Source organism: Pinus tabuliformis, chromosome 2_1 (genome assembly GCF_031772625.1).
Source record: "Pinus tabuliformis cultivar Carrire ecotype Pingquan chromosome 2_1, CPIR1, whole genome shotgun sequence".
In the NCBI taxonomy this organism is placed as follows: Eukaryota; Viridiplantae; Streptophyta; class Pinopsida; order Pinales; family Pinaceae; genus Pinus; species Pinus tabuliformis.
The window spans coordinates 152,711,787-152,732,169 of NC_142299.1; the positions used below are offsets into that span (position 1 = coordinate 152,711,787).

Consider the following 20,383-nt stretch of genomic DNA (forward strand, 5'->3'; position numbering starts at 1 on the left):
TTGATTAGATATTTAATCTTGGCTGTTGAAGGACCAACAGGGAAATTATAAGAAGAGGCTTGAGGGTCAGTTAGAGAATACACTGAGGGAGACCAATTAGTTCAATTTCTGGAGCAGGGTTAACTGAGAAATTTGAACCAGTGGTCTAGAGAGCAGCAAATATGGAATAGACAGTTGGGAACATCACCAGAAGACCAGCGCAGAGGTTGAAGAGGCAGACGCAGAGGCAAAAAACTGCGCAGTCATCGGAGGGCATGCGTGGGTGACGTAGAGAGGCCTAGTGCTGACACAGAGAGGTAGGAGCTGACGCAGAGGGTCTGGGAGCTACGCAGAGGTCAGCTAACTTGATGCTGAGACTGGGATAAGTGCTGGAGAATTTTCTCTCTGTTGGGTAAGCCAGTTTGGCACCCAGTTGTACTGAAGAATTGCGGAATAATAAATTCCTCCCTTGCTGCACTGGTTTTCCCACATTGGGTTTTTTTGGGACTGTTGTCCAAAATATCTGTGTCGATGTGTTGATTCTTGTGCATGTGTTTGTTTCTGTATTATGATGTGATAATTGCAACATAATTTATTTTGATGTTTACTGAAGGATTTTCATAAATAACTTATTGGAAAATAAGTAGGTAAAATAAATCAGTTGTTGCAATGATAGAATTTTCACATAGTATCAAAGCAAGTAATCAGAGACACGAAGGAAAAATCAATTATGGGTCGAGACTGTGATGCAGAGGCATCTACGTCAAGAGATTCGCACAGATTTTCATAAAATTGCACAAGAGAAAGTGATTTCGATTTCTCTATTTTGGCTTTCAGGCTGGAAGAAGAAGTGGCTTGTGTGACTAGCTCTGCATCATCAGAGGTATGGTATATAGACAGTGGAGCCTCTTGGCATATGATGGGAATCTGGGAATGTTTCTCAGATTATCGAGAGGCGAATATGAACTTTCAGATCACCATGGGGAACAAGGCAAAGTGTACTCCAGTAGGGAGGGGTACCATAGTTTTTCAAACAGAAACGGGAGAGCGGTTCCGTGCTACCAATGTGCTACATGTACTAGGATTGGGGATGAACTTACTTTTCGCGTCGCAACTTGTTATGAAACCAGCTCACAAAAGATAGAAAAGAGAGATAAACGCCTTAGAATTCAGCCTCTTCGAGGGGGCAACCTCCTTTACATTACACAAATGAACAATTTTTCGATGATACAAATGACAAGACCTCCTTTCTATATATAGGAGTCTAAGGGGTCATAATATAATCAGAGCCGACATAACAATAATAATGTAAGGGCACAATAATAACAATATTAGGCTTCTATGGGGCACAATAATAACAATATGGGGACTACATGGGTACAACAATATAATAAGGGGGTTGTGCTAATAAGGGGTTATACTAGTAGTATAGGGGCCTAACATGCCCCTCTCCTCCAAAAAGTGTTGTCCTCAATGCTTGAGTAGTTCTTGATGCTTCTGTATAAAATTCTTGTCTTCCCACGTGGAATCTTCAGTGAGTAAGTTCTTCCAATTGATGAGATACTCTGAAATTGATCGATTTCGTAGCTGTCAGGTTCTTGTTTCTGACTACTCCAGGTTCCAATATGATTTTTCCTTCCTCTTCAAGTTCTGGCAATATTGTTTGAATTGGGACCTTTTGCAACTTTTGAATGAGTGGCCACACTTCTTCGTCCTTCTTCCATTCATACCTTGCTTCGTTTATCCAATCTGGTTGGATAATAGAAATAGCACAAAACAATGCTTCCACATCCTCATCCTTTCTTGAGAGTGCATCTACAACAAAATTTTGCTTCCCTTTTCTATAGATGATGTGAAAGTCATAACCCAACATATTTGTGACCCATTTTTTCTGTTCTTCTAAAGATAATATTTGTTCTAAAAAGTATTTAAGACTATCATGATCCATTTTTACCTTGAAGTGTCTTCCCATTGGGTAAGGTCATCATTTCTTAAGTGCATGTAGTATTGCCAACATTTCGTTCTCATAAATAGCTTGCTTGAGATGTAGCTGTAAAAATATCCAATCACCTACATCAAAAGATTTTTCACTGCGATGTTGATTTACCTGTTGTTTCATTTGATTCTGCACCAAAGTGGCGTTATCCTTTAAAAGTTGGAGAACTTGTCGTTGATGCTTGATGTGATCTTTCACTGCTTGAACCTTTTTCTTCTTGATATGTCCTTCTATCTTTAGAGTTTGAGGAGTGGTAATTTCTTCCAATGCTTTACAAGATATGGTCGGATTCATTTCTTGATGCTTGATGTGATCTTTCACTTCTTGAACATTTTTCTTCTTGATATGTCTTTCTATCTTGATAATTTGAGGAGTGGTAATTCCGGCGCATTACAAGATATGGTTGGATTCATTTCTTCTTTCTCAATGTGATGTTTCAATTCTTGAACCTTTATCTTCTTGATATGTCCTTCTGTCTTGAGAGTTTGAGGAGTGGTAATTCTTGCCAATGTTTTACAAGATATGGTCGGATTCATTTCTTCTTTTTCTGGGGTTGGTTCCTGGTGTATATCCTCTTCTTTTGATGATTCTTGATCCTTTTCTTCCTCCTCTTCATAATCTATGTAAAATAATTTCTTCTCAGCACACTTATGACCTTTAGTGCATTTGCTATCACAATTGTAACAAAGCCCTTTTTCTCTTTTTTCTTCCAATTGTTGTGGTGTTACCTTTGTAGGTTCTGGAAGGCTAGGAGAAACAACACTTCCATGTTTAGAGTTGTCAGGGGTAGAATTCCTTGTTTCCATAATTTTGCTTTCCACTTTTCTTGCCAACCTAAATGCCTTCTCCAATGAATGAGGTTCCCAAAGACGAACATCATGTTGAATGTTATTCTTTAAAGTCCCTATGGAGGCATCAATCCTCTGCTTCTCTGGAATATCATTTTCCCTTATATTCAATTTTTGAAAGTCCTCAATGTTCTCTGCCATTGAACACTTTTGTTTGAGATTTATCAATTGGCTAAAGAAGGTGTTTCTCTTTGTATCCTCATAATGTGCTATCATTTCCTCTGTGAAAATTGACCACATGACAAGTGGTTTACGAGAACAAAGCCCTTTATACCATAAAAATTGATTCAGTTCTAAATAATTAGATGCAATACATACCTTTTGTAACAGTGGTACACCATGTAAATCAAAATATTTCTCCATTTGTAGTATCCAATTTACCGAATCCTTGCCATTAAACTTCCTCATCTCGTTTTTTCTTGATTTTAGGAGCTCAATCTTGAAACGACTGTAACTCTGTAATTTCGGATCTTCCAGTTGTGAAGTCACGATCTGCCGTAGTCCTCTACATCCTCTTTCCAATGCCACTAGTCTGATCAAAATTGGATTCTCCAAGAAATAGTTATGCACAATCTCCCAAGATGACTTGATTATACACCTTTTAAGAATAACAAACTTGTATGATGTGCCACGTGTCACTGTTTTGACCTTCGGATCTGAAAAATACACACAAAAGACTATAGTCCGTCCTCTTTTTGTAATTTCTTAAGAAATTTCAATCTGATGCTCAGAGAGACATTTATGACGATTTTCCCAAGGTCACTTGTTTAAGATGTAATTCAGGAGTCTGCAAAAACCCTAACTTCTTCAGATCATATATCCGAAAATATAGCGAGACAAGATCTGAAATTTGGACCCGAGGTTCAGACCGATTTCTTCTCAAATGGGTTTTTGTTTTAGCTTCTTAAACTTCGTAGCAAAAACGTTATAGCGAACATTCCACGATGATCTGTTTTAGATGAAATTTTGGAGCTTGCAAAAACTATAACTTCCTCAGATCATATCTCCGAAAATATAGTGAGACAAAATCTGAAATTCGGACCCAAGGTTGAGCGAGATTTCGTTTAAAATGGGTTTTATTTTTAGCTTCTGAAACGTTGCAAAAATAAAGTTATAGCGAAAATGCCACGATGACCTATTTGGAGCAGCGAAAACCCTAGAATCCAAAGCTCTGATACCAAATGTTATGAAACTAGTTCACAAAAAGATAGAAAAGATAGATGAACGTCTTAGAAATAAGCCTCTTCGAGGGGGCAACCTCCTTTACATTACATAAATGAACAATTCTTGGATGTTACAAATGACAAGACCTCCTTTCTTTATATAGGAGTCTAAGGGGTTATAATATAGTCAGAGCCGACATAACAATAATAATGTAAGGGCACAATAATAACAATAGTGGGCTTCTATGGGGCACAGTAATAACAATATGGGGACTACATGGGTATAACAGTATAATAAGGGGGTTGTGCTAATAAGGGGTTACACTAGTAGTATAGGGGCCTAACACAACTTCAAGGCAAAGGCTATGACATTTTCTTCATCAAGGAGAAAGTATACGTCAAACCCCCAAGTTGGAAAAGAAAATGCATATTGGGATCAAAAGTAACAGGTTCTACAGACTACAATTAGAATCACCAATGACACTAATAGGCAGCCATGGAGACAAGGATTTGAACGAATTATGGCACAGAAGAATGAGACATTTTCACCATGGGGCTCTGAGAATTCTCAGGAGAACTGTAACAGGAGTTCTGGATCTTAGTACGGAACGAGATGATGTATGCAGAGGATGTGCTCTAGGAAAGTATGCCAAAGCAGCATTTCCTAGAAGTAAAAACAGGGCCAATAATGTAGTAGGATCAGTGTGGAAAAACTTTGCAACAAATTGGATTAAATCCTAAAATTGCGATTTTTTCAACAAAGCAATTTAATCCTCCGATTTTTTGCAGACTTTTCAGAAACGAAAAAATCCCGATTTATTCATTATATGCTCGATTTTATCAGGAGTTGACCCAAAAAGTCTGCTGTCTTGAGAGTTGAGACTCAGACAAGACTCAAGATTCAGGAGTTGATTCACTATTTTGATATTTGATGTAGCACTAGACTTCATATACATATTATATATTAGCTTTCTTTACATGTTTATGTGGAAATGCATTTATTTGATGTTGTGGATACTCTAGATGTTAAAAATAAATAAAAATAAATGAATATTCTTGTGTGTTTTTTTTTAAATTTTGCAGACTTTTTCAAAAAAATCCCGACTTTAATGAGTTTTTCAACTTTTGGACCCTTGCCGAATTAATCCCGACTTCGACTTTTTCCACATTGACTAGGATTGATACACTCAGATATCTGTGGACCCATGTCCACTAAAGCTCTTAGTCATGCCGAGTACTTCCTCACCTTCATTGATGACCACTCAAGGAAAACTTGGGAAGAAAATAGAAGTTTTGAGCTTAGATAATGGTGGAGAGTATGTCGATAAGGACTTCACTGATTTTTACGCTAAGGAGGGCATCAGAAGAGAGTGGACAACTCCTTACAATTCGGAGCAGAATGGAGTAGCAGAAAGAAAGAACAAGACTATTGTAGAAGAAGCTAGGGCCATGATGTATGATCAAGCCTGTGGGCAGAAGAATGCAACACAACAGTCTATGTTTAGAATAGAACCCCTCATCGGGCATTGGGCAAGATTACTCCAGAGAAAGTCTTCACAGGGAAGACACCTGAAGTCAGTCATTTCAGGGTATTTGGGAGCTTGACATATTGCCGCATACCCGAGGAAAAGAGGAAGAAGCTGGATCAAATTGTCGAGAAAGGATATCTAGTGGGATATAGCGAGAATGCTAAGGCATACAAAATCTATCTTCCAGGGAGTAGAAAGGTAGTAGTTCGATGAGATGTGAAGTTCATGGAGGATAGGGCTTTCAGAAAATCTAGAGAAATGCCTTCCGAGGAGTAGTCAAAAGAGGAACCGTTGGTCAAACCTCTTCAACCAACGGAAGAAAAGAATTCTTCCTCGGGTCAGGAAGAATCATAGGATGAGGAGGAGCTAACAGACGCACTTTCTAGTAGAGGAAAAACGAGTAGGGAACTTTGTCAGATTCTACAAGACGCATAGGACTTCATCAATGCGCCAAGAAACAATAAGAGGGAGCGAAAACAACTAGAGAGAGATCAGGCATTAGTAGCTCAGGATGGGGGGCCTGCCAGTTTTTAGGAGGCAGCGCAACATCAGGTTTGGCTGGATGTGATGGTAGAGTACAACTCCATAATGGTGAACGATGTTTGGGAGGTAGTGCCAAGGCCTCAAGACAAATCAGTGGTAGGTTCGAGATGGATCTACAAGATCAAATACGTTGCAGACGACAGTGTTGAGAAATACAAAGCTAAGTTTGTGGCTAAGGGGTATGCTCAGAAGGAAGGAATTGACTACGAAGAGACCTTCGGCTCGGTAGCCAGGTATACATCTATTAGAACCATGATATCTCTTGCAGCACAGATGGGGTGGGAGATTCATCAGATGGATGTCAAAACGACATTTCTGAACGGAGTGATAGAAGAAGAGTTATACATTGAACAAACAGAGGGATTTGAGACACATGAGAAGAAGTCTCATGAATGCAGATTGAAGAAAGCCTTATATGGGCTGAAACAAGCACCTAGAGCATGGTATGGTTGAATCAATGGCTACTTGCAGAAAATGGGATTTGTCAAGAGTGATGCAGATCCAAATCTCTACTATCTGGTTGTAGAGAATGAGACTCTAATCTTAGTATTATATGTGGATGATCTCTTCCTGACAGGATCATCCAGTCTCATCGGGGATTGCAAGAAGAATCTAGCCACGGAATTCAACATGAAGGATTTGGGATGAATGCATTATTTCCTGGGGGTTGGAAGTTTGGTAGAAAAAGGGGGAGATGTTCCTTGGGCAAGGGAGATATGGTACAGAAATCCTGAAGAGATTCAAGATGGAGGACTGTAGACCCATGGCTACTCTAATGATCACCAACTGGAAGAAGATTGATGCATCAGAAGACAAGGATGTTGATCCCACCTTATACAGGCAGCTCATAGGGTCCTTGATGTATCTGGTCAATACCAGGATAGACATTTGCTACGCTGTCAACACCCTCAGTTAGTTCATGGTAGAGCTGTAGAGGGCGCATTGGGCAACAACCAAACATGTTCTTAGGTATTTACAGGGAATAGTCGATTATGGACTCTTGTATACTAGCAGTAAGGATATTAGATAGAGTGGATTTACTGATGCAGATTGGACAGGAAGTTCAATGGATCGGAAAAGTACCTCTGGCTACTGTTTCAACATTGGATCAGGAATGACCTCTTGGTGCAGTAGGAAACAGAAATCATTGGCTTTGAGCTCACCTGAGGTAGAATATATGGCTACGAGCACAGCTTCGTTTGAGGCCATATGGCATAGAAAATTGCTTGTGAACCTATTCGGAAGAAAGATGGAGGCGACCAGGATCATGTGTGATAATCAGAGTTGCATCAAGCTCTCTGAGAATCCAGTGTTTTATGATCGATCAAAGCATATTGATATCTGGTGTCACTTTGTCAGAGACTGTGTCCAACCAGGAGCTGTACAATTGAGCTACACTCCTACAGGATAACATGTGGAAAATATCTTCACCAAGGCCCTTGGAAGAATAAAGTTCGATTACTTCAGGGAAAAGATGGGAATGATAAAGAATCCATTTTAGTAGCAGAAATGGGGATGATGTTGCAGCGCAATAGCAGTCAGCAGTAGCACAATGCAACATGATGAGAAGAGGATGCAGTGCAGATGCAATGTTGGGAAGGACTAGCAGCAGCACGGATGTAGAGGGAGTTGCAATGCAAATGCAGTGCTAGGAGGATGGACCAACAGCAACACGGATGCAAAGGGAGTTGCCGTACAAATGCATCAGTGGCAGAGGCAAAGCCATGAGCAGTAGTATCGGATGTAGCAGTGGCAGAAGCAGAGCCATGAGCAGCAGTACTAGATGCAGCAATGCAGAGGATGTTGGGCAGGGAGGCTTAGCATCAGCACAGGTATCGATGTCGTTTGATCAGAGTAATGCTCAATGTGGAGTATTACTAGAGCACAGTCCTCACTAAGAGGGAGTGTTGATTTGGGGTAGCATTGAATGTGATCTAGCCATGAAAATTGGTGGAGAGGCTAAAGCACATGAGATCTCCAAGACCCAGAAATGGTTTGGGCAGATTCCACCCGGTTGGAGAGATATTAAAATAATTAATATTTTTAATGGGGTTCCTAAGTCTAAACTTAGGAAAAGTAAAATATTAATGGGTATTAATATAAAACTAGGTTAGAAGGTTTCAAAAGTCATGGATCAGGCCAAATCTAATCTTAGCCGTTGATTAGAGATTTAATCTCGGTCGTTGAAGGACCAACAGGAAAAGTATGAGAAGAGGCTTGAGAGTCAGTTGGAGAATACACTGAGGGAGACCAGTTAGTTCGATTTCTAGAGTGGGGTTAGTTGAGAAATTCGAACCAGTGGTCTAGAGAGTAGCAGGAGTCAGCAAGTACGAAACAAAGAGTCGGGAACAACACCAGAAGACCAACGCAGAGGTTGGAGAGGTAGACACAGAGCCTCTCAGGTAGATGCAGAGGCAGCAGACTGTGTAGTCACTGGAGGGCCTGCGTGGGTGACGTAGAGAGGCCCAATGATGACACAAAGAGGCAGGAGCTGATGCAGAGGGTCTAGGAACTACACAGAGGTTGGCTAGCCTGACACTGAGACTGGGACAAGTGCTGGAGAATTTTCTCTCTGTTGGGTAAGCTAGTTTGGCACCGAGCTATACTGAAGAATTGCTGAATAATAAAATCCTCCCTTGCTGCACCGGTTTTCCCACATTGGGTTTTTCCGGGGACTGTTGTCCAAAATATCTGTGTCGATGTGTTGATTCTTGTGCATGTGTTTATTCCTGTATTATGATGTGATAACTGAAGCAAAAATTATTTTAATGTTTACTGAAGGATTTTCATAAATAACTTATTGGAAAATAAGTAGGTAAAATAAATCAGTTGTTGCAGTGATAGAATTTTCACATGGTATCAGAGAAAGTAATCAGAAACACGAAGGGAAAATCAATTATGGGTCGAGACCATGATGCAGAGGCATCTACGTTAGGAGATTCACACAAATTTTCAGAAAATTGCACAAGAGAAAGTGATTTCGATTTCTCTATGTTGGCTTCGAGGCTGGAAGAAGAAGTGGCTTGTGTGACTAGCTCTGCATTATCAGAGGTATGTTATATAAACAGTGGAGCCTCTTGGCATATGAAGGGAATCTGGGAATGTTTATTAGATTATCGAGAGGCGAATATGAACTTTCAGATCACCATGGAGAACAAGGCAAAGTGTACTCCACTAGGAAGGCGTACCATAGTTTTTCAAACAGAAATGGGAGAGCGGTTCTGTGCTACCAATGTGCTAGATGTACCAAGATTGGGGATGAACTTACTTTCCGTGTCGCAACTTCAAGGCAAAGGCTATGACATTTTCTTCATCGCAACTTCAAGGCAAAGGCTATGACATTTTCTTCATCAAGGAGAAAGTATACGTCAAACACCCACGCTGGAAAAAGAAAATGCAAATCGAGATCAAAAGTAACAGGTTGTACAGACTACAACTAGAATCACCAATAGCACTAATAAGTAGTCATGGAGACAAGGATTTGAATGAACTATGGCATAGAAGAATGGGACATTTGCACCACGCAGCTCATTCTCAGGAGCACTGTAACAGGAGTTCCAGATCTTAATACGGAACGAGATGATGTATGCAGAGGATGTGCTCTAGGAAAGTATGCCAAAGCAGCGTTTCCTAGAAGTAAAAACAAGGCCAAGAGTGTACTAGGATTGGTACACTCAGATATCTGCAGACCCATGTCCACTAAAGCTCTTAGTGGTGCCGAATACTTCCTCACCTTCATTGATGACCACTCAAGGAAAACTTGGATTTATTTTCTGAAAACTAAGGACGAGGTTTTCTGTCGATTCAAAGAGTTCAAGGCTCTGGTGGAGAATATGACTAAGAAGAAAATAAAAGTTTTGCACTCAGATAATGGTGGAGAGTATGTCGATAAGGACTTCACTAATTTTTGCGCTAAGGAGGGCATTAGAAGAGAGTGGACAACTTCTTACAATCCGGAGCAGAATGGAGTAGCAGAAAAAAAGAACAAGACTATTGTAGAAGCAGCTAGGGCCATGACGTATGATCAGGATATGCAAAAATTTATGTGGGCAAAAGCATGCAACACAACATTCTATGTTCAGTATAGAACTCCTCATCGGGCATTGGGCAAGATTACTCCAGAGAAAGTCTTCACAGGGAAGACACCTGAAGTCAGTCATTTCAAGATATTTGGGAGCTTGACATATTGCCACATACTCGAGGAAAAGAGGAAGAAGCTAGATCAAATTGTCGAGAAAGGATATCTAGTGGGATATAGCGAGAACACTAAGGCATACAAAATCTATCTTCTAGGAAGTAGAAAGGTAGTAGTTCGACGAGATGTGAAGTTCATGGAGGACAGGGCTTTCAAAAAATCTCGAGAAATGACTTCCAAGGAGAAGTCAAAAGAGGAACTATTGGTCAAACCTCTTCAACCAACGGAAGAAAAGAATTCTTCCTCGAGTCAGGAAGAATCACAGGATGAGGAGCTAACAGAAGCACCTGCTAGCAGAGGAAGAACGAGCAGGGAAATTCGTCAGATTCTGCGAGACGTAGAGGACTTCATCGGTGCACCAAGGAACAATAATAGGGAGCGAAAACAACTAGATAGATATCAACCATTAGTAGCTCAGGATGGGGAGCCTGCCAGTTTTCAGGAGGTAGCTCAACATCAGGTTTGGCTGGATGCGATGGTAGAGGAGTACAACTCCATAATAGTGAACGATGTCTGGGAGGTAGTGCCAAGACCTCAAGACAGATCAGTGGTAGGTTCGAGATGGATCTACAAGATCAAATATGCTGAAGACATCAGTGTTGAGAAATACAAAGGCAAGTTTGTGGCTAAGGGGTATGCTCAGAAGGAAGGAATTGACTACGAAGAGACCTTCGCCCCAGTACCCAGGTATACATCTATTAGAACCGTGATATCTCTTGCAGGCTTGCAGCACAAATGGGGTGGGATTTTCATCAGATGGATGTCAAAATGACATTTTTGAACGAAGTGATAGAAGACGAGGTATACATTGAACAACCAAAGGGCTTTGAGACACATGAGAAGAAGTCTCATGTATGCAGATTGAAGAAAGCCTTGTATGGGCTGAAACAGGCACCTAGAGCATGGTATGGTTGAATCGAAGGCTACTTGCAGAAAATGGGATTTGTCAAGAGTGACACAGATCCAAATCTCTACTATCTGGTTGTAGAGAATGAGACTCTAATCTTAGTATTTTATGTGAATGATCTCTTCCTGACAGGATCATCCAAGCTCATCGAGGACTACAAGAAGAATCTAGCCACGGAATTTGACATGAAGGATTTGGGACGAATGCCTTATTTTCCGGGGTTGGAAGTTTGGCAGTGAAAGGAGGAGATTTTCCTTGGGCAAGGGAGATATGCTACAGAAATCCTGAAGAGATTCAGTATGGAGGACTATAAACCCATGGCTACTCCAATGATCACCAACTAGAAGAAGATTGATGCATCAAAAGACAAGAATGTTGATCCCACCTTATACAGGCAACTCATAGGGCCCTGATGTATCTGGTCAATACGAGGCCAGGCATTTGCTACGCTGTCAACAACCTCAGTCAGTTCATGGTAGAGCTGAAGAGGGCGCACTAGGCAACAGCCAAACATGTTCTCGGGTATTTACAGGGAATAGTCGATTATGGACTCTTGTACACCAAGAGTAAGGATATCAAATTGAGTGGATTTACTGATGCAAATTGTGCAGGAAGTTCAGTGGGTTGGAAAAGTACCTCTGGGTACTGTTTCAACATTGGATCAGGAATGACCTCCTGGTGCAGTAGGAAACAAAAATCTGTGGCTCTGAGCTTAGTTGAGGAAAAATATATGGATGTGAGCACAACTTCGTGTGAGGTCATATGGAATAGAAAATTTATTGTGAACCTATTTAGAAGAAAGATGGAGGCGACCGGGATCATGTGCCATAATCAGAGTTGCTTCAAGCTCTTTGAGAATCCAGTGTTTCATGATCGGTCAAAGCATATTGATATCTGGTTTCACTTTGTCAGAGATTGTGTCCAACGAGGAGCTATACAGTTGAGCTACACTCCTACAGGAGAGCAGGTGGTAGATATCCTCACCAAGGCCCTTCGAAGAACAAAGTTTGATTACTTTAGGGAAACGATGGGGATGATAAAGAATCCATTTCAAAAGCAGAAATGGGGATGATGTTGTAGTGCAGTAGTAGTCAGCAGTAGCATGATGCAACATGAGGAGAAGAGGATGCAGTGTTGGGAAGAAGGACTAGCAGCAGCATGGATGTAGAGGTAGTTGCAGTGCAGATGCAGTGCTGGAAGGATGGGCCAGCAGCAACACGGATGCAGAGGGAGTTGTTGTACAGATGCAATAGTGGCAAAGGCAGAGCCATGAGCAGCGGTACAGAATGCAACACTGCAGAGGATGTTGGGCATGGAGTCTTAGCATCATCACAGGTACCGATGTCGTTTGATCAGAGTAATGCTCAGTGTAGAGTATTACTACAACACAGTCCTCACTAAGAGGGAGTGTTGATTTGGGGTAGCATCAGATGTGCTCTAGCCATGAAAATTGGTGAAGAGGCTAAAGTACATGACATCTCCAAGACCCAGAAATGGTTTGGGAAGATTCCACTCAGTTGGAGAGATATTAAAATAATTAATATTTTTAATGGGGTTCCTAAGTCTAAACTTAGGAAAAGTAAAATATTAATGGGTATTAATACAAAACTGGGTTAGAAGGTTCCAAAAGTCATCGATCAAGCCAAATCTAATCTTAACCGTTGATTAGAGATTTAATCTCAGCCGTTAAAGGACCAACAAGAAAAGTATCAGAAGAGGCTTGAGGGTCATTTGGAAAATCCACTGAGGGAGACCAGTCAGTTCGATTTATGGAGCGAGGTTAGCTGAGAAATTTGAACCAGTGGTATAGAGAGCAGCAGGAGGCAGCAAGTACGGAACAAAGAGTCGGGAACAGCACTAGAAGACCAATGTAGAGGTTGAAGAGGTAGACACAGAGCTTCGCAGGCAAACGCAGAGGCAACAGACTGCGCAATCACTGGAGGGCCTGCGTGGGTGACGCAGAGAGGCCCAATGCTGATGCAGAGAGGCAGGAGCTGACGCAGAGGGTATGGGAGCTACACAGAGGTCAGCTAGCTTGATGCTGAGACTGGGAGAAGTGCTAGAGAATTTTCTCTCTATTGGGTAAGCCAGTTTGGCACCCAGTTGTACTGAAGAATTGCTGAATAATAAAATCCTCCTTTGTTGCATTGTTTTTCCCACATTGGGTTTTTCCGGGGACTGTTGTCCAAAATATCTGTGTCGATGTCTTGATTCTTGTGCATGTGTTTGTTTCTATATTATGATGTGATAACCACAACATAGTTTATTTTAATGTTTACTGAAGGATTTTCATAAATAACTTATTGGAAAATAAGTACGTAAAATAAATCAGTTGTTGCAGTGATAGAATTTTCACAATAGCTTATGCAACGACGATATGGCAAAAGCCTTCTTGGACTCATTTGATTAACGAAAGTCAGTTCACAATTGAAGTTGTGAACTAACTTGGAGTGGTCCTAGGAGGTACATAGTCCAAGCATCTAGGGTACACTAGTTAGTTTTCCCTAGTCCTTGAAGCTAGATCTGCTCCAAGCCTATTTGAACCTTTCATCAAGTTGTTTTTGAGATGAATTGGTTAAATTTGCTCCCTTATACCATCTTTGAAGATTGCATAATCGTTAAAATTGGCAGCTAGGGCCAAATTCCACTTTGGACAGCTCCTATGGGGAAGATTATTGCAACATTGAATTCCTCTCTTCGAGAGGACCAGCGGAAGTGGGTTTTTGAATTTATATTCTCTCACATATAAATTCGACCTCACCTCTATGTCGGCTCATCAAGTCCAATGGTCACGTCTCTTGACACCCATCAAATTGTATATATAGAGGTGCTTCCAACCTCATTTGGGACATCAAAAGAAGCGAAAATTCTTCTGAAATGGAGTGCGGGTCTGAGGTTTGGGCGTACAAGAGCAGGAGCCATGTTTGTGTAAGGATAATCTATGTTTGGGTTCAGTTTTCCTATGGGAGAGAGGCCGCAATTGTCTAAGGGCTGTAGTGGTTGTTTGAACACTGTTTGGGGCTGGGCATTCTTACTATCTCAGGCCGCAATTCAGAGAAGAGGTAAGGTCTTCGATGCTTGTATTTGTATCCTCTATGTTTATGTTCAGGCCGCAGGAAGGGATCATCTACTAGCAGGTTGGATCACTTGTTTGAAGATTCGTAAGGCCTTGGAAGGCTCCTCCCTTCAAGCCGCAGTCACAAAAGGGTACAACACAATCGATCAAAGGCTTCTTCTTTAGTTCTGGGGCTACTTCATCCAGCTGTTGGTAAAAGGTTGCTGTAGGGTGCATTGAGAAGGAATCTCAAACCCTAGATCAATGAATGGTCATCCATAAGTGGACTACAAGGGAGCAGACCAGTGGGAGGAATATTCATCGTGTTTTGAATATTAGTTTAGGGCTATTGAAGTACCCTAACCAGTCTTATTGATGCACAAAAGATAGTAGATCTTAATCTTCATTGTACTCTCTCTCTCTGCTGATCATTTGATATTAATGAAAGAAGAATTGACAAAGGGTTTTCCCCATCTTGGGGTTTTTCCTTGGCTTGAGCCAATCCTTGTGTTCTCTTGTCTTGGCTTGTCTTCTGCATTTTCATTAGATGTTCTTTCATCAATTATTGTTATAAGTTTATGGCTAATACGAATTGAAATACAATAGTGGAATCAATAATGGGGTAAAGAAGTGACTGACCTAAGCAAGAACATGTTAAGCATAAAATTTAACAATAATGCTAGGGTTGGAGGTCTAAGGGACACAAGTTTATCTCCCTCAGTTCCCTGATCTTGAATGCATCTCCATTTCTTTCCAATTGTTTGCTCCTTCACTGCATATGCCCAAAAACATATATTGGCATGCTAAGGCATTGATCCTGTATACTTCATCACCCATTTTTCTTACAATTCTTAAAATTGTTTTGCTAGGGTTTCCTCTCAAAGACCATCTAGTAATCCCTTGATCATATATATTTGGGAACCTATTTGAGCCTCTGTTGGTTGAGCTAAACCTTTATATTGAGCCATAAGAACCTTTGATCTTGAATTTCGCAACTATCAAACCCTAGCAATCCTATTCTAGGGAGAACCCCCCTTGAGTCGGAGGAGAGTTGCCCAAAAGCGAGGAGGGCTGGTGAGGTGACAATGGCCCCATTTGAGGTGCACTTGAGCTTTTGGACTTTATCTCGAAAAGTGTGAGATTTTGCTGTAACAAGAACCAAATATTAGAGAAAAATATTCAATGAAATCCTACAAATTGAAACAATATTTGAAGGCCACTCCATCCTATGTGTTAGGTATGAAAGAGACATTGACAATTAGTGGAAAATGGATGTGATTTTCTAAGATAAAACGCATGAGCAAGATATTAGGATGAATATATCATCTTCTTAGACCTCAGAGAGGGCAACTTATGTAACTTTGTTTGGTGTTTAATATAAAAGTTCTTTTAATCCAATAAAATGAAAAATATTACAAGTAACAACATTTATTTTGTTTAACAACAAAAGATTACTTGATGTATAGCAAGTTCTAATTACTTTTCTAGTCCTTTTGCATTCACCATCATAGAATAATAAAGCCACTGATTCTAAAACATTTCTATATAAAGGACCAAGTTTTCTAATTGTCACATTGAGAAATTCATATACATGTGTTCATTTGTGTGTCCATGCATTTTAATAAATATAAGAAATCCATTGTCTTTTTTTTCCATTTTAGTCTTCCTTGAGTTCCTTTTTCTCACATAATGCATTTCTCAAGGAGACCCAGTAGGCACTTACCCTCTCTTTCCATAGGTTTTTACCCAAGGCAAATTATATTTTGTAGAAACTTGAAGCTTTGTCATGCCATTGAGGGGAATATAATCTAAGTGGGGAGGATGGCACTTCGTGACAAAACCACTTAGGCACAACTAGAACCAATTAACAAGCCTCTTTTGAATTATCTACACCCTCTATAATTAATATTGTAAATATTGAATAACCCAACATGAACTAAAAGATGCAATAATAAAACTAAACAAATATATTTTCCCCCAAAAAAAATCATAAGGGGATTGTAAGATGGTGGAAGTTACCTGGGGTGGTTCAAAACCGTTGGCATAGTGAAAGTAAGAACCAACAATCCATACATGATCAGCATCACCAGTGGACGTCCATATGGATATTGCTTTTGTCCAAAAGCAACGATTGGAAAAGCTAGATGTTACCAAGTTATCATTTCATTAGAGAAACATCAATTCTACTTTGGCTTGAAGATAGAATACATCAATATTTAAACATTGAAAAAAGCAACAAATAAAAAAGCTATATGTTACCAAGTTATCATTTCATTAGATAAACATCAATTCTACTTAGGGTTGAAGATAGAATTCATCAATATTTAAACTATCTTATTCAAAGGTTTTCTTTTTCATTTCATAAAATAATTATAATTTTGTTGTTTCATCCATTTCCCACATTAGATAAATTATTTTTAAATGATGAACAAAACAAAAGCAAGAGGGGTGGAAAGCCTAATCATATTTTGGTATGTCACAAATAATAAGAGGGAGAATGAAGATCAATCATCACGTGAAAAGATAACATTTGAGTAAACAAACATTAGAAACACAATAACTATTTTTTTGATACTTGGACCCTGTTACCCACCAAAAGTGGGTGACCCCTAGGAGAAGCTTTTCTCTTATTCATCTCTTCCAACTGACAACCAGCTACCCCTGAGAGCCACTTTGTAGCCGATGTGACATGCCATTCATATCTCCGCCATTTGCGTCAGTCATATGTTTCCTTGCCCATTTGTCAAGAGCACATGTTGGAAGGTGGGCTTCTGATCAAAAGGTACTTTATTTATTATGCAATCGCATTGGAAAATAAAATATATTATATTAGGGTTTGATTCTTTGATCTTGATAATTACTTGTGAGTGTGTTGGCTTCTTTTACTTCTTTATTATCTTATCTTTCATCAAGCAATTATACATACATGAAGATCACAAAACAAGAGACACAAGATATAGGCACATGCCAAGGCAAAACCCCCCTCGAGGGGAAAACCCAGTCAAAGTAATTCTTCCTTTCAATAGTATTCTTTGAGACTCTTCACCCTAGACCAAGACCAGACTTTCCCTCCACACCATGTCAGCCTCTAAGATCTTCGACCTCTTTCTAGCAACTTCGACTATGCAGCAGATCCTAGTAGCATGCAACTTCCGACAGTAGCAAAACCTTAGGAGACTTCGATCTCCTAAACCAGACCACGAAACAGAGAGAGAGAGGTACCAAAACTTCGATTTTCCTCTTCTCTAGAGACCCCCAAACTCACACTTCTTTCCTCCTTCCGGCAGCAGACTTCACATCCCCAACACTTCCCAGAAGATATCAAATTTCTTGTGAGAGTGATGCTTCCAAATGACTTCGAATTCCTTCTTTATATAGCCTTCTTGTGGGTCGAATGAGGGTCTCTAGGCCGACTTGATCTTCCTTAGGCCAACATGATGTGGAGGACACATAATTCATATTTTGCTTGATACAAAACCTTTTTACATGATCCGAAAGCCCAATAAGGGTCTTTTTGAATATACAATGACTCTATAAACTGAATATTAATCCTAGGAGTCCACAATGGGGACTTTGACTAATATAATGATGACCCAAGCATGAAACCCATGCTTTAATAAGTCATTGTTACAATAATAAAAAGTCTTTTCTTTATTCTTTTGACATGTACATTACATAATGACTCAAGTACATTATTGAAGACTAAACATAGTTACTTTTTCCAACACTCCCTCTTAACTAGGGAGGTATTCATAATGTACAAATACAATGGAAGATCTCAAACTATATGAAAGCATGAAGAACCTTTAGGCACCGCAATGCCATGGACTTGATTCCTGACTAAGGCAATCTATCCAACCAGTGACTCAACAATTTAGGCACTGCAATGCCATGGACTAGATTCCTAACCAGGGCAATCTATCCAGGTGGGACTAAGGTGGACTCAAGATTTCAACCCCTCTAGGTACCATCAAGCTTACTTGCTAACCACCAACCCAAACATACAAGTGTGTATCCAAAAACCGAGCTCAATAAACAACACCACCTTTCCAATTTCGGGATTCCTGACATCAACACATAGTGTCGGCCTAATGTCTCCCCAGGCAATGCTTCACTCACAAAGCCTCAACAAATCTCTTCCATTCCTTTATCATCAATACAATCACCAATATCTACCAAACCTAGCAGGTTCCTTAGATATTCAAACTTCTTATTAGGAAGAGCCTTTGTCAGAATGTCTACTACTTGTTTGTCTATCAGAACATATTCTAGCTTCACGATCCCATCCTGCACCAAGTTCCTAATAAAGTGGAACTTATTATTGATATGTTTTGTCCTCGAATGAAACACGGGATCTCCAGACATCTTGATACAACTTTGATTATCACAGTTAATCACAGTAGGACCTAGAGACTTTTCGAACATTACTGTCAGAAGCTTCCTTAACCAAACAACTTCTTTTCCTATTTCACATGCAGCCACATATTCTGCCTCGGCACTACTCAATGCAACGAGATCTTGCTTCCTACTCATCCATGAGATCATAATAGCTCCCAGACTAAAGCATCCTATGGTAGTGCTCCTTCCATCGGTCTCATTGCCACCCCAATAAGAGTCTGTGAAGCCAATCAGCTTGACTTCCTTACTATCATACTTTAGGTAGTGATGTATAGTGCCACGAAGATACCTCAATATATGTTGGCAGCTATCCAATGATCATAACAAGGCTCCAACTGAAATTGACTAAGAATGTTCACTACAAAACATATATCTAGCCTAGTATTTACCAGATACATCAGGGAACCCACCAATTGTCGATATAAGGTGGGATCCACGAGACTCGAGTTGGAGCTTCTCAACTTCTTGAGATTGGTGACCATAGGAGTAACCATCGGCTTGGATTCCATCATCCCAAATTTTTGCAATAACTTGATGATGTACTTTCCTTGCCCCAAATATATCTCCCCAGGTCTCTGCCATACTTCTAGACCTAGGTAGTAGTGCATCAATCCTAGATCCCTCATCTCAAATTCTACTGCCAACATCTTCTTCCATTCTTGAATTCTTCGTTCTATGCCAGTGATGAATAGATCATCCACATATAATAGAATAATGACTAGCTCATTATTCATGACCTTGACATATAGATTCAAATCAACAGTACTCTTCACAAACCCAATCCTGAGAAGATATACATCCATTCTTGCATACCATGACCTTGGTGCTTGCTTCAAGCCATATAGAGCCTTCTTGAGTCTGCAAACATGAGAGTCCTTGCTATTCACTTCAAATCCTTCAGGTTGTTCGATGTACACTTCCTCATCAATGGTCCCATTCAGAAATGCAGTCTTAACATCCATTTGATGGATATTCCACCCATTATAGTAGCTAGTGAAACCAATGATCTAATGGATCTAATGGTAGTGTACCTAGCAATAGGTGCAAATGTTTCTTCCTAGTTAATGCCTTCCTTTTGAGAGATATCCCTCGTAATAAACCTTACCTTGTACTTGTCTATACTTCCATCAACAACATGTTTGATCTTATAAATCCACTTCGATGTGACAACCGATTTGTCACTAGGTCTAGGAACGATTTCCCAAACCCCATTCTTCATGATGGATTGATATTCTTCCTGCATAGCTTTCTTCCAAACCTCTTCATGCTCAACTTCCTGAAATGTAGATGGCTTGGCTTCAATCAACTTTGTCATATATGCAGCATAACTAGAATACCTTTTCAGTTTCTTACTTTCCCTAGAGGACCCTTTCACAGCTTCATGTCCTTCAACATCTTCTAATGTAGCTCTCAACCAATATGGCCTTTTCCTTGTGGTTGGGATAACCACCAATTGAATAGGCTCACTTGGTCCTTCTTCTTCATCATTTGGAGTAGAGTTCTCATGAACTTCATCTTCTTCAAATACAAGAACTTCTTTGTCATCAGAATCAATAGGAATATCCTTTGATTTCTTGTAAGCTTTATTTTCATCAAATATGACATCCCTACTTAATTCAATGTATCTTTCCTCCTTTATGTAGATTCTATAAGCTTTTGACTAAAGACTATAACCAACGAATATTCCCTTGATGCTTGTCGAGTCCAACTTCTTTCGCTTGTCCTTCGGAACATGGACATACGTTGGACTTCCAAATATGCGGAAATGAT

The 20,383-nt window shown here is 40.0% G+C and overlaps 1 protein-coding gene across 4 annotated transcripts in view; it reads right to left on the bottom strand.

The window, feature by feature from the left end:
• The window catches only part of LOC149199196 (S-adenosyl-L-methionine-dependent methyltransferases superfamily protein), a 559,137-nt gene that overhangs the window by 159,915 nt on the left and 378,839 nt on the right, over positions 1-20,383 (bottom strand). For 2 of the 4 annotated variants that reach the window (XM_089402334.1, XM_089402333.1), the window contains one exon: positions 16,235-16,355. The exons of the other annotated variants lie outside the window; for them this stretch is intronic. In XM_089402334.1, coding sequence (XP_089258460.1) covers positions 16,235-16,355 — 121 coding nt within the window. The remainder of the gene's footprint in view (positions 1-16,234; positions 16,356-20,383) is intronic. 4 annotated transcript variants of the gene reach the window in all.